Source organism: Natrix helvetica (assembly GCF_964273705.1).
Source record: "Natrix helvetica genome assembly, chromosome: 4".
Taxonomy (NCBI): domain Eukaryota; kingdom Metazoa; phylum Chordata; class Lepidosauria; order Squamata; family Natricidae; genus Natrix; species Natrix helvetica.
The window spans coordinates 171,052,903-171,067,312 of NC_138550.1; the positions used below are offsets into that span (position 1 = coordinate 171,052,903).

The 14,410-nt window shown below is 47.5% G+C and overlaps 1 protein-coding gene across 3 annotated transcripts; it reads left to right on the forward strand.

Moving 5' to 3' along the window:
- Positions 1 to 759: 759 nt before the first annotated feature.
- MFSD3 (major facilitator superfamily domain containing 3) lies at positions 760 to 12,182 on the forward strand. Of its 3 annotated transcripts, XM_081951981.1 has the most exons (7): positions 760 to 989; positions 1,708 to 1,744; positions 3,576 to 4,261; positions 7,384 to 7,531; positions 9,071 to 9,174; positions 10,014 to 10,123; positions 11,903 to 12,182. In XM_081951981.1, the coding sequence occupies exons 2-7, from the start codon at positions 1,719 to 1,721 to the stop codon at positions 12,053 to 12,055; spliced, it is 1,227 nt and encodes a 408-aa protein (XP_081808107.1). In that variant the 5' UTR covers positions 760 to 989; positions 1,708 to 1,718; the 3' UTR covers positions 12,056 to 12,182. The 3 variants fall into 3 exon arrangements, with proteins under 3 accessions (XP_081808107.1, XP_081808108.1, XP_081808109.1); XM_081951982.1 differs by lacking the exon at positions 1,708 to 1,744; XM_081951983.1 differs by lacking the exons at positions 760 to 989; positions 1,708 to 1,744 and adding an exon at positions 1,325 to 1,389.
- The last annotated feature ends 2,228 nt before the right edge of the window (positions 12,183 to 14,410 follow it).

Sequence of the window (14,410 nt, forward strand, 5' to 3'; positions counted from 1 at the left end):
TAGAAGCCAATAAAGGAGATTATGTGTAACTCAGGGTTGAAATGAGGGGTCCTTGGCACTCTCTGAACTTGAGTGATTTTCTTGCAGGCGTTTCATGACCCAACGAGGAAACATCATCAGTGCTAGAAGGGAGTGGGATTTGCACAGAGATGAGGAGGGGGGAGGGAAGAGGATTATGGGGTCTTCCAATTCTCCCCAATGTGGGTTTTTTTCTCTTGCAGACGTTTCATTATCCAACTAGATAACACCATCAGTTCTAGTGGGGTTTGTTCTCGGTTTATATTCAAGTAGAATAATTCCGGCCCTGCTCCCATAAGGAATGGGGATGGAGCTGCGTCCCAGGTGCGGTGCGGAGCTTGGCAAGAGCCGCTCCCCATTCAGGAGGGAGATTCCGGCCTTCCCCGTTTGCGCTCGGGGCTTCAAGACAGCAGCCTCCGCCGAAGGAGGGAAGCCCTGCGCCGGAACCATCGTTCCCGGCATTATTCCCCCACCGGAGCAGTAAACTAAGAGTCCTTCAAGTATCTTTACGCTGCCTGTGAGACCGGAAAGTCTCCCACGCCCACCTCTTCCGGTGCTCCTCGCAGCCCAAGGGACACTTAATATAGAGAGGTGAAGCCCTGAGGACCAGAAGGAGCCAATGGGACGCTTCCACTCCGCAGAGCGCCGCCCCTATGTCTCTAAGGGCCAAGGCGGCCTATAGGGCCTACCCGTTTCCGTTCCAGGCCCGACCTCCGCAGCGATTCCACTGCGTCACTTCCTCTTTCTTTATGATCAAGAAAGCCGCGTTCCTCCCGCCCAGCGCCCCCTGCCGGTTGCAGCGCGGAAGAGGGGTCCTTGAGCGCAGTTGCCCTGGCAACGCCGGGGGGCGGCGGGCATGGGGGCGCCAGGTTGGGGAAGCTGGCTGGGCAACAGCCCCTGAGGGCCTTTCTGTCCAAGTGGGGCCGGCTTCTTCCTTGGAGACGTCAGCTGGGCGGTCGGCTCCTCCAGTGGTAAGGAGTTCTGCAGACTCAAGGCGACCCCAGCCCCGGCTTTGTTGGAGGGGCCGGGGAGGCAGCAGCAGGGACCCCCTGGAAGCTCATTAGAAACCAGGCAGAATTACAACTGAGCCCAACATTTATGTTGCTAAGCGAGACACATGTCAATTGATTATTGGCCCGTTTTACGACCTTCCTTGCCACCGTCGCTAAGTGAATCACAGCAGCTGTTAAGCCAATAACATGCCAGAAGGTTTACAGTGACCCCAGGACCCGGAAACTGCCCTACATATGAGTCACTTGCCAAACAGCCCAATCTTGATCATGTGACCGGGGGGGGAGGAGGTCATAAGTGTGGGAAATGGTCATTATGTCGGTGCTATTGTCACTTCCAACGGGCGCTGAAAGAACTGTTGTAAGTTGAAGTCTACCCGTAAATTTTTTAATTTTAATTTTATTTATTAAATAAAATTTTTAAAAAATTATTTTTAAAATTATTTTTAAAATTTTATTTATTAAATAAATACGTCATCATCATTGGCATCCTTCAGTCTCAAAAGACTGTGGTATTGTGCTCTGGAAAGAGGTCAAAGGTGGAGTGTTCAATTAATTTAATTTAAATAAATTTAACTAAATTAAATAAATAAAAATGAATTTAATTTAATAAATACAGTCAAGGGAAAAGAAAGCGTCTTGCATCTGGCTCCCCCTTTCTCCCCCTCTTCTTTTACAGGGAATCCTGCAATGGCGAGAAACTGGCTTCCAAGAACGTAACTACTTTTTTTCTCCATGCGCTGGGATGTTATGAAAGCTATTTAGGATGGCATTAGAGTGAATTAACAATAATGGGTGAACCAAATTTAATTAACGTGGAAAATATAGTCACATATAAAGAGTTATTGAACAGGCAGGGGGGAGATCAAAACCAGATCAGAATTGGCATCACAAGGGGTACAAGTAGAATGTTGGTCTTATTTACAGATACAATCAAGGTATGCACAGGATAGGAAGAAGGAAGGTATTGCCAAAGACTACACAATATTAGATAAACTTTTGATGCAGACAGAAAACACACTGATCAAAGTGCTGTATAGATTTTTGTTGGAATATAAACTAGAGGAAGAACATGTCAAAGAAACCATGGTCGCCTGGGCGAAAAATTTTGGTTACAATGTGGAATTGGCTAAGTGGGAAAAACTTTGGATACTTAATCAGAAATTAACATTGGCTACGGCGTATAAAGAAAACCTTTACAAGACGTTCTACAGATGGCATCTCCCGCCAGCACAGCTTTCTAAAATGTTCAAAAATCTGGCCCCAAATTGTTGGAAGTGTAAAAAAACACCAGGCACTTTCTACCATATGTGGTGGACATGCAATGACGCAAAAAAATATTGGAAAATGATCCAATCGTGGTTAGAACAAATGGTGGGAGAACAAATTATGTTTAAACCAGAAACTTTTCTCCTAGGCATAATACCGGAGGGGTTTAAGAAAGATACACTCTATCTAATTATACATATACTGACTGCAGCGCGCATAACCTATGCACGGCATTGGAAAAAAGAAAATACACCATCAGAGCTAGATATAATCAGAAAAGTGTTGGCCTGTGCAGAAGCAGATAGGCTCACTTTGGAACTTAAAAATAAAGGGGAATCAGAATATTTTGAGGTATGGAATAGATTTTATGACTGGTATAAGTTAAGATGACAAGACTGGAATAAATGTATATATGGCGATCGAACAGAAGGACAGACAATGTATTAAGTAGAATAACTGTTAATGGTTGAAACTAGCTGTACATAATGTGAATGTATGATCACCACGGCATTGCATTGTTTTAAATGTAAAAACAATAAATATATATATATATATATATATATTAAAAAAAAACAATAATGGGTGAAGGCCAGTAGAGTAAAAGGAAGAGACTTTCTTTCTTTCCACACCTCCTTCTTTCAAATGGAGCGCTGGGAGGGTCCCCATCCAGCCCATAATCGTCCATCTTTCCTTCCTGGAGTGGCGGGATTTTCATTTATTAGTTTAAAGATAACTTTTATTGTCGTTTTTTACTGTGGGCGCACTGGCGCACATTCAAAATGAAATTCTGTTGCCTGCTCTCAAAAGTGTACACGTAACATACACATAAACAAATATACACATATACACAAATGTATATGTACGTATGTATACATACATATACACATATACATTTATGCTGGTTTTGTTGTATTCGGGTCTTTTCCCGTGTAAGGTTGAGATCTCAACCTTACACGGGAAAAGACCCGAATACAACAAAACCAGCATACCTACACCCGTGAAAATCTACGAAAACAAATATACATTTATACGTATATTATACCCATGATGGCGAACCTATGGCACACGTGATGAGCCCTTTCATTCTCCTGAGGCCGATGCCAGATGGTCAGTTAGATTGATTGATTGATGGATGGATGGATGGATGGATGGATGGATGGATGGATGGATTAATTGATTCCTTCCTCCCTTCCTTCCTTCCCTTCCTTCCCTCCCTCCCTCCCTCCCTCCCTCCCACCCTCTCTCCCTCTCTTTCTTTCTTTCTTTCTTTCCCTGCAGGGTGGACCAGGACCGAACGATGAGCTTGAAATTCTGGTTCCTCTTCCTGCTGTATTTCGTGCAAGGAATCCCCTACGGGCTGCAGTCCGGACTCTTGCCCATCTACTTCCGGACGGTGGGCCTCTCCTTCACCAAGATCAGCCTGACCAAGCTGCTTTACCTGCCATGGTTCCTCAAGGTGTTCTGGGCGCCCTTCGTGGACTGGTATTTCTCCAAGAAGGCCTGGCTCATCTTCACCATGAGCGGCCTGGCCCTCACCTGCCTGGCCTGCTCCTTCCTGACCCCGGAGGTGGACTTCCTCGGAGTGGCCCTCGTCCTGCTGTTCATGAACCTCTTCGCTTCCCTCCAGGACGTGGCGACCGACGGGATCGCCATCCAGATGCTGGGACCCGAGGAGCTGGGCTTTGGGAATAGCATCCAGGTGGTGGCCTACAAACTGGGGTCCGTCCTGGCCGGAGGCGGCCTGCTGACTTTGCTCCATCACCTGGGCTGGGGGGCCCTCTTCGTCTATCTGGCTCTCATATACGCTGCGGCCAGCTGGTTCACCTCCACCTTTCACCTGAGGCCCTCTCCTCGGGGCAGCCAGGCCAAGGAGGACAACCTAAACCTTCTGGGGTTCTTCCATGAGCTTCTCCTTGTGCCGGACACACTGTGGACTGCTGGCTTAGTCCTCATCTACAAGTTGGGTGAGTCTTTCTTTTCCCCAAAGCGGGGGGGGAGAGGGGGGGAGGAACGGCAGAAATAATTGCTGAGACAGGCAGTCCTCGGCTTACGACACGGTGGAGCCCCATTTCTGTTGCTAAGTGAGACATTGGTTAAGGTTCCCCCCTTCTACAACCTTTCTTGCCACAGTTTTTAAGTGAATCGCCGCCGTTGTTAAAATTAAGAACGGTTGTTAAGTGAATCAGGCGTCCCCATTGGCTTGTTGGAAGGGACGCAAGAGGGGATCGTGTGATCCCGAGATAGGGCGACCGTCATAAATGTGAGCCAGTTGTCCAGCATCCAACGTACGTCACGTGACCATGGGGATGCTCCCACGGTCCTAAGCGTGAGAAGCGGTCGTAAGTCGGTTTTTTCAGTGCTGTTGTTGTAACTTCGAATGATCACTAAGTGAACGGTTGTAAGTCGAGGACTGCCTCTATCTGTTGCTTGTGGAAGAGGCTTTGTATAGCAGGCCAGTTGTGTGTGGGAGTTCTTCATCATCATCATCATCAGATCTTTATTTGGTCACAGAACAGCACATAAACCACAAACATCATTAATTCCTTGAAATAGAAGATGAGGATATATGTATGTATGTATGTATGTATTGCGAATTGTCCTAAAAATGCGAATTCCAGGTGTAGCTATAAAAGAAGAAACAGACCTTGCGATCTCTAGAACTTTAAAATAGATTGCGCACTTAGCTTTTGCTCACATCATCAGAGTGTAGAAACCATTAAAGGGATACCTGGCTTTATACACTCTTAACCCATTTGGCCATTCCGCAGGTGATAGGCCCATTACAAGATCACAGGCAAAGCAACAAATGAAGCTGGTGACTAGATCAGATGTGCCTGCCAGAGAGAAGAAGAGGGAGGCGGTGTGGGAGGAAGCCAGAGAGAATGCTGACATCAGACAGATCAGCATTATTCCCTGGGGATGAGCAGCTCAAGCTGTGTTGGACAGGGGAGGAAGAAGGAGTAGGAGCATCGATTAACACGCCTGATGTAAAAACAACAAAGCTAATTACAGGTGGGAGGCAGGTGGATGGGCCAAGTGGATTAATAGTGTATGAAGGCAGGTATCTCTCTAATGGATTTTACACTCTGATGATGTTAGCAGTGGCTAACGAAAGCTAAGTGCGCAACATATTTTAAAGTTCCGGAGATCGCAATGTCTGTTTCTTTTATATATATGTAGGTATAAAATATCTTAACGGGGGTCAGAATCAACCATGCAATGCGTGCAGTTCAAACTTGTGGAAATCTCATAATAAGAATTAATATTTGGCCAAGGCAATTTCAGACCACATGTTGCAATAAGGAATTTCACCTCTATGTGCATTTTGTGGGGAAAACTTTTCCGGTCTCTTGGATGTCCTTCAGGTGAGGGAATACAGGCAGTCCTCGACTTACGATCATAATGGAGCCCAAAATTCCCATTGCTAAGAGAGACATTTGTTAACTGAGTTTTGCCCCGTTTTACGACCTTTCTTGCCACCGTTGTTAAGCAAAGCCCTGCAGTTGTTAAGTCAGTCACCTGGTCGTTAAGTGAATCCAGCTTCCTCACTGACTTTGCGTGTCAGAAGGTCGCAAAAGGGGAATCATGTGACCTCCCCCCCAGGGACGCTGCGACCGTCATATATACGAACCAGTTGCCAAGCATCCGAATCTTGGTCAAGTGACTGGGGAAGCTGCAACGGTCATAAGTGTGAAAAACGGTCATAAGTCACTGTTTTCTTTGCCTCAATTTTGAATGGTCACTAAATGAACTGTTGTACGTCGAGGACTACCTGTATACATAAACACACACCTCCATACCCATACATGCCCCCCCACAAACATATGCGGTATTTAGACATGCATGCAAACTGGGACGCGGTGGCTCAGTGGTTAAGATGCTAAGATCAGAAAGGTCGCCGGTTCGAATCCCTAATGCTGCATAACGGAGTGAGCTCCCGTGACTTGTCCCAGCTCCTGCCAACCTAGCAGTTCGAAAGCAGGTCAAAAATGCAAGTAGAAAAATAGGAACCACCTTTGGTGGGAAGGGAACAGCCTTCCGTGAGCCTTTGGTGTTTAATCATGCCGGCCACATGACCACGGAGACGTCTTCGGACAGCACTGGCTCTTCGGCTTTGAAAAGGGGATGAGCACCGCCCCCTAGAGTCAGGAACGATTAGCACATCTGTGCGAGCGGAACCTTTACCTTTACCTTACAAACACACACACACACACACACACACACACCAGTCCATTTTGAACGCATACATGAACTCCGCCTGGCTTGGTTCCCTTGTGAGCTGAAAGCCACGGCTGACTGAATTGTCTACTCCAGAGATTCTCAGCCGCCCAAAGACCCGTCGTCCCAAAGATGCTTTTTGCAAAAGGCAACTGGGCTTCCTTGGGATGGTTTTTTCTCCCCTTTGCTTCTCATCCAAGAAGCTTTTGGGAGAACTGAGAGCAGAAGAAAACCACCTGGAGGAGAAGTGAGAGCTTTCCAAAGAGAAGATGGGATGTGGCTGACTGCGAAAAGCCGTATCTATCGCCTGCCTTCCGTGGCTGCTTTGTGCTAAGAGCCACGTTTTCAAAACAGCAAGAGGCAATAAAAGAGAACCCCTGAAAGAAAATGTGAGAAGCTAATTGAAGCAACTTGATTTTTATAATTGAAATGCTTATTTTTGTTTTCATCTTTCAGGCGACAGAATTTCACTATTAATATGTGCCAATGTACCTACACTAAAAAATGGCAAGGTTATCTACTATTTATCATTTAATAGACATATTTTCCTATATCTCCATGCTTTGTGCCTTCACAAAAACCTACGTCTGTGATCTCTGTATTTAAAATGTATGCTCAACGGATCATCGTAACAATTATTCTAAGGTCCTTTTTGTTTTGTTTTCAAATTGCTTATACTCATTTGTTTATTCAATTTAAATTTATGCCCCCCATCTCTCTATTAAGCAACTCTGATTGGCTTATGGCATCATAAACCACCCTATTTATGGTTATTATTCATATTATATTTATATTATTTATAAATACTATAAATAAGGCGAAGCCTTCAGGTGCCTTGCCAGGAACTGACCCTCCGTTCTCCCCGCAGGTGAGCAGGGGTCGATCTCCATGTTCCCCCTCTTCCTCCTGGACCACAGCTTCTCTCCCCAGAAGCTGGGCTTCTGGAACGGGATTGTGGCCACCACCTTCTCCATTGTAGGTTCTTCCCTGGGGGGCCACCTGATGTCAGAAGGCAGGTAAATTATGGGGAGCCTTTTCTCTCTTCCTTGGAAATCTCTCCCTGGGATCCTGGGATTTAGAATCCGGTATCCCCCCCCCCCCCTTTTCCTTTCTTAAACTCTTCTTCTCTTTCTCTCTCTCTCTCTCTCCCATTTTCGACAATAGCCCTTGAGGGAGGAGGAATATTGAGCAGGCCTCACTTCTCTTTCCCAATAAAGGAAAATATTTGAAGCTGAGGGTTCACCTGAGGGGTCCCTGGTGCTCTCTGAGCTTGGCGTTTTTCTTGCAGATGTTTCATTACTCAACTAGGTAACACCATCAGTGCTAGAAAGGAGTGGGCTTGGCTCTCTGTCCCTTCTAGCACTGATGATGTTACCTAGTTGAGTAATCAAATGTCTGCAGGAAAATCACTAAACTCAAAAGAGAACCAAAGACCTCATTGTCATTTTCCTCCTCCTCCTCTTCTTCCTCCTCTTCACACCCTAGTCCCTTTTAGCACTGATGATGTTACCTAGTTTGATCATGAAACGTCTGCAAGAAAACCTCCAAGCTCAGAGAGATCCTCTTTTGAGAATCATGGGAATTTGCTTCCTTCCCCCACCCCCACCCCCCAAAAAACCCAGAACGAAGGGGGAAAAAGTCCAGCGGAATAACTAAAATCTCCAGCGTCCTTCTGTCCCAAAAGCCCTTCGTTTGGGGGACATCTGCTGTTGAACCCAGGGCTGTGGCTACATTGGAGCCCCTCAAACCCACCTCTCGGCTTCCCTCCTGGCTTCTGGGTTCGGTGACACCATCTTCCTTTCTGGTCCCCAGGGGGAGGGCCCCTTTTTGTGCCCTGGGTGCAAATTCTAAGAATCATCGTCTTCTTTTAACGACCCCTCTCTGTCGGCACCCGCTGCTCTTCTGGTTTATGGCATGCCCATGCACGCCCGCCAGCCGCTCTTCACGGGCGCCAGAGCACTGGAAAACGGCCCGAAACACAGCCAAAAACCACAGCCCAAAACAGGCCGTTTTCCAGGCCTTTTTCAGACTGTTTGGGGGGCTTTTTTTCAGTCCATTTTTCAGCTCAAAAATGGCCAAAAAACCTTCCAGAAAACAACCCAGCCTCAAAATGACCCCAAAGAACAGACTAAACAGCCGTAAAACAGGCACACACATTCTTGTTAGGACACTCAGTGCCGAAAAGGTTCGCCATCGGTGCCATAATCCCTTACAGGGTGGAGTCTGGGCAACTGGACGGAGCTAGCAGAGCTTTTACTGGCCGGATGCCCTTCCTGTCGCCAATGCGGAGTTTTGTTCAGCAGATATATTCTCATTGTGCCCAAAGAGACAAATGCCATATCTCTAGCTAGGATTGAACTCACAGCCTCCTGATGGTGAGGCCAGATCTCTAACTCTAGGCCACCTCACCCCTCCCTGCAAGAATTCTAACAATGGTGCAGGGTTTTTGCCTCCCCCTGCCAAATCGTGCCAGGCCTTCACCCGAGCAAACTCGGGACGTCCTTGGGTGCCCCTCCGGTTCAATTCCGACCTCTCCAGCTTCTTCCCCCCATCAGGAATTCGGACTCTCTGCAAAGCTTGCTGGTCCTTCGCTTCTGCAACCTCATTTTCCAGACCTGGGTGATGGTCTCCTACACTGACCACTCAGCGGCCTTTGAAGGTGAGTCAGGTCCCCTCCAGGGCAAGTTGCCGTTTGCCCTCTGGCTCCCGAATGCAGGAGTCCCCAGGTCCCCCTCAGGAAGAAGAAGAAGGCGACGACAGAGTTGGAAGGGACCTTGGAGGTCTTCTAGTCCAACCCCCTGCTCAAGCAGGAGATTCTCTACCAGTCTAGACAAATGGCTATCCAATCTCTTTGAAAACCCTGTTTTTTAAACAAGCACCCACAACCTCTGGAGGCAACTTCTGTTCCACTGGTTAATTGTCCTCACTGTCAGGAAGTTTCTCCTCAGTTCTAAGTTGCTTCTCTCCTTGATTAGTTTCCACCCATTGCTTCTTGTTCTGTCCTCAGGTGCCTTGGAGAATAGCTTGACTCCCTCTTCTTTGTGGCAACCCCTGAGATATTGGAACAATGCTATCATGTCTCCCCTGGTCCTTCTTTTCATTGAACTAGACATATAGTCAGTTCCTGCAACCGTTTTTCATGTTTTATTTCAAGTACCTAGGTTGCCTCTTGATGCCAACGGTCCATCAAGGAGCTCCAGGAAACAGCTTGCTAGATTCCTCAGAAGGCCCTAAGCCCGCTCAGGAATCCCTCAGCATCCACTGACCACCAGGGACACCCAGATCACCTCCCTTGGGCAGAGGGTTGGACTAGAAGACCTCCAGGGTCCCTTCCAGCCCTGGGACTCTGTGGGTTGAGAACGTAGCCCATCACCGGCCTTGCGTCCCTGCCCCGTCTTATGACCGATCCAAAACCTCCGCCCTTCCTTGTGGCTGGAAGTTGGAGCAGCTGCTCGTCCGTCCCACCCGCCCCTGGGCTGACTGGGGCTCTCGTTGCAGTGGCAGCGGTGCTGAGCATGTGCATCCAGCACTTCATCGGGGGCCTGATCACCACGCTGGTCTTCAGCAAGATGATGCTGTGCACCCAGAAGGCCCCGGAGAGGATCCAGGTGGGTTCAGGGAACGCCAGAGGAATGGATCCACTGCAACAGGGGGAAGGCTAGGTTCTCTCACTACCCCTTCTGTGGGCGTGGCTTGGTGGGGGGGTCACGTGATGGGGTGGGCGGGGCTATGTAGTCATGTGACTGGGTGCTCAAAAGACAGAAACTCGCTTTAACAATGTCCTGCTGGAGCAGGGTTGGACTAGGTGACCTCTAGGTCCCTTCCAGCCATGGATTATCCTCTGAAGCTGCGTCTCGTGCCAGGTTTGTAGTCCTCCCTTCCTCTTCTTTTTCCCTCCCTCCCTCCCTTTCTTTTTCTTTCTTTCTCTTTCTTTCTCTCTTCCTTCTCTCTTTTTTCTCTTTCTTTCTCTCTCTCCCTCTCCTTTTTCCCTCCCCCTTTCCTTCTCTTTCTTTCTTTCTTTCTTTCTTTCTTTCTTTCTTTCTCTCTCTCTCTCCTTTTTCACTCTCCGTCCCTTTCTTTCTTTTTCTTTCTTTTTCTTTCTATCTCTCTCCTTTTTCCCTCCCTCCCTTTCTTTCTTTCTCTTTCTTTCTCTCTTCTCTCTTTTTTCTCTTTCTTTCTCTCTCTCTCTTTTTTCCCCTCCCCCCTTTCCTTTTCTTTCTTTCTTTCTTTCTTTCTTTCTTTCTTTCTTTCATCTCTCTCTCTCTGTCTCTCCTTTTTTCCTCTCCGTCCCTTTCTTTTTCTTTCTTTCTCTTTCTTTCTCTTTCTCTTTCTTTCTCTCTCTCTCCTTTTTCCCTCCCTTTCTTTCTTTTTGTTTCTTTCTCTTTCTTTCTTTCTTTCTCCTTTTTCCCTCCCTCCCTCCATTTCTTTCTTTCTCTCTTTCTCCTTTTTCCCTCCCTTTCTTTTTCTTTCTTTCTCTCTCTCCTTTTTCCCTCCCTCCCTCGCTTTCTTTCTTTCTTTTTCTCTCTCTCCTTTTTCCCTCCCTCCCTTTCTTTTTCTTTCTTTCTTTCTCTTTCTTTCTCTCTCTCTCTCTCCTTTTTCCCTCCCTCCCTCCCTCCCTTTCTTTCTGCTGGGAGCAAAAATGGACCCCCACCCCACCCCTACATTTCTGGAGAACCTGTAATAAAAAAAAAAACCTTAAAATGTAAAAAAAAAAAAGTTCCGAATATCAGCTGTGTGATGTGCGATCGTCGGAAAGTTTTTTTTTAAACTTTTAAAAGTATTTTTTACTACTGGTTCTGCAAACCATTAGCATTTTTTACTACCGGTTCGGGCGAAGCGGCCCAAACCGGTAGCATTTCACCCCTGTGTTGCAAACAAGAACTCCAAGTTGGCAGCTAGATTCCTCAAGGAAGAGCTTTATGAGATATACCCTATTGGCACAGTTTTAGTGAAAACCGACTCTGAAAATTCCCACGGTTCTCCCCTAATTAAAAGCAAAAGTTTTCCCTCAGCCCCAAACAATCAGTCACATGGCCCAATCAAAGCAGCGCCTGGTTGCCTGGTGACCTCACTCCTCCTTCCTGGCGTGAGAACGGCCTTGGTTTCCAAGAGAAAGTATTTTGTTTTGGCTACAAAACCCCCAGCTATCTCTAATCCCCCTCCCTATTTCTCAGCTCCAGTGTGGCAGCACTGAAGCTGTCAAAGGTGGCTTCAGAGTTGACACCTGGAATTATTGGGGGGGGGGCATGTCACCTTGCTTCCCCCTCTCCTTATTCCAGATTGTCAAAGAGTCGGAAGGGACCTTGTAGGTTATCTAGTCCAACCCCAAACTCAAGTAGAAGACCCTACACCCCCGTTTCTGACCAATGGCAAATTTCTCCCCACAGGCCACTCACTACAGCCTTCTGGCTGCTATCGAGGTCCTCGGGAAAGTGGCCTTCAGCACCGTGGCAGGTAGCCTGGTGGATTGGCTGGGCTTCCCCCACACCTTCGGCATCTTCCTGACCCTCTCCTTTGCCTCCGTGCTGTACACGGTCTGAGCCAGAATGGACAGAGGCCGTTCTGCCAGGATCCGTCCAGTGTCCCTGGCCAAAGAGAGAGAGAGAGAGAGAGAGAAGCACCTGAACGAGAAGCCCACGGGAGCCACGGACGTCTCATTAAAGCAACCGCCTCACCCAACTGCTTCCTGGCCGGTCCTCTTTGGTGAGGGGTGGGGAGGGGGGCATCCCTCCCGTGAGCCACGTGGGCGTGTCGGATGGGGAACAGAGGTCGCTGTGCAGAGTTCCTTTAGGGTTCAAGGTTGCCTTACGTCCTTCAGAGGGAAGCGGGATATAAGTCTAAGTCAGGGGTGTCCAAACTTGGGAACTTTAAGACTTGTGGACTTCAACTCCCAGACTGGGAGTTGAAGTCCACAAGTCTTAAAGTTCCCAAGTTTGGACACCCCTGGTCTAAGTGCTATTGCTAAGTGGGGAGGGAGGGAGGGAGGGCCGTGATGGCAAAGTGGTTAGAATGGGGTATTGCAGGCTGACTCTGCCCACTGCTAGCAGTTCGAATCTCACCAGGCTCAAGATTGACTCAGCCTTCCGTCCTTCCGAGGTGGTTCAAATGAGGACCCAGATTGTTGGGGGCAAGAGGCTGACTCTGTAAACCGCTTAGAGGGGGCTGGAAAGGCCCGTGAAGCGGGATATAAGTCTAAGTGCTAAGTGGGAAGGAAGGGAGGGGGGAAGAAAGGAGGAAAGGAGGGAGAATGGAATGGAATGAAATGAAAAAGGGAGGGAGGGAGGGCCGTGGTGGCGCAGTGGTTAGAGTGCAGTATTGCAGGCCAACTCTGCCCACTGCCAGCAGTTCGACCCTGACCGGATCAAGGTTGAACTTCCATCCTTCCGAGGTGGGTAAAATGAGGACCCAGATTGTTGGGGGAAAGAGGCTGACTCTGTACACTGCTTAGAGAGGGCTGTAAAAGTACTATGAAGTGGTATATAAGTCTACGTCCTATTGCTATTTAGTGACCACAACAGGGACTAGCAACTTGGTCATTAAAGAAACCAGTCACAAAGTGAAACCTGACCTTCCTTTGGTTTCTCTCACCTACGAAGGTCGTAAATGGGAGAATTGGCTGTAAAGATCAGGGGAGATTCTCCATCACCTGCTTCATGGTTGTCCCCAAAGGTCCTTTTTTCCCCCCTAAAAGCCAACAGGAGTTTCTGCTTTGTTTGTTTTTTCCCCCTTGTCGAAAACATTTCACTTCTTGTCCAAGAAGCTTCTTCAAGTTCTGAAGACGTTTCTTGGATGAGAAGCCAAATGTTTTCAAAGGAAAAAAATCAAGAAGCCCAGTTGCGTTTTGGGGGGAAAAAAACCCTCACACATTTGGAAGAGTTGGTTAGGATAAGGGGCTGTAAACTTTTTTCATTGGTCTTGTGACTGCAAATGATCACTAAAGGAGACATCCGTTAAACGAGGACTGCCTGTACTGTATTTGGCATCAGCAACTTTGTGTGGAGAGGGTATTCTGCAATTTCTCCTTTTCTATAGTCAGGTGATAAGTTTGCTAGATGTTTTGGAATGAAAAAGGGATTGTTTTTATTCCAAAAGTGCTTTTTTTCAGGAGGCAGCTGGACTTCCCGGTTTTTTCTTTTTGAAGAGGTTTCGCTTCTCCTCTCAGAAGCTTCTTCAGCTCTGACTGACTGGATAGTGGGGAATGGAAGGATTTATATGTTCCTTGCAGACAGCTAGTCATTTGCATCCTTTTAGAGCAGTGTTTCTCAAACTTGGCGACTTTAAGTCCTGTGGACTTCAACTCCCAGAATTCCCCAGCCAGCTATGCTGGCTGGGGATTCTGGGAGTTGAAGTCCACAGGACTTAAAGTCGCCAAGTTTGAGAAACACTGTTTTAGAGGGTAATTGAGGCCACTTGGAAGCACCACACAGGTGACCCCGAGGACACAGACAAACCTCCAAGGGGCCTGAAGGACTCTCTCAAAGGATGCAAATGACCAGCTTTGTCTGGAAGGAGCATCAATCCTTCCCTTCCCCACCATCCAGCCAGAGCTGAAGAAGCTTCTTGGAGGAGAAGCAAAACGTCTTCAAAAGAAAAAAAAAACAGAAAGTCCAGTTGCCGCCTGAAAAAACACTTTTGGGATAACCATGACCTGGAGAACTGAGAAAAAGACTTTTAGCTGTACAATTTGGGATGAAGACCCTTGGAATTCTGTGGGAGTAGGAATGTATTTCCAGAGGGAAAAATTGCAGACTACAGGAACCAAATGCACCACTCAGGTGACCCTGAGGACACAGGTAAAGCTCCAAGTGGCCTCAACGACCCTCTCAAAGGATGCAAATGACCATCTGTGTCTGCAAGGAGCATCAATCCTTCCATTCCCCACCATCCAGCCAGAG

Excerpts from the sequence above, each read along its gene's own strand:
- MFSD3 (XM_081951981.1), top strand. The coding sequence starts at position 1,719 with ATGGCGAGAAACTGGCTTCCAAGAAC. Across the intron at positions 4,262-7,383 it reads AGTCCTCATCTACAAGTTGG|GTGAGCAGGGGTCGATCTCC; the intron begins GTGAGTCTTTCT and ends TTCTCCCCGCAG. Across the intron at positions 10,124-11,902 it reads AGGCCCCGGAGAGGATCCAG|GCCACTCACTACAGCCTTCT; the intron begins GTGGGTTCAGGG and ends TTCTCCCCACAG.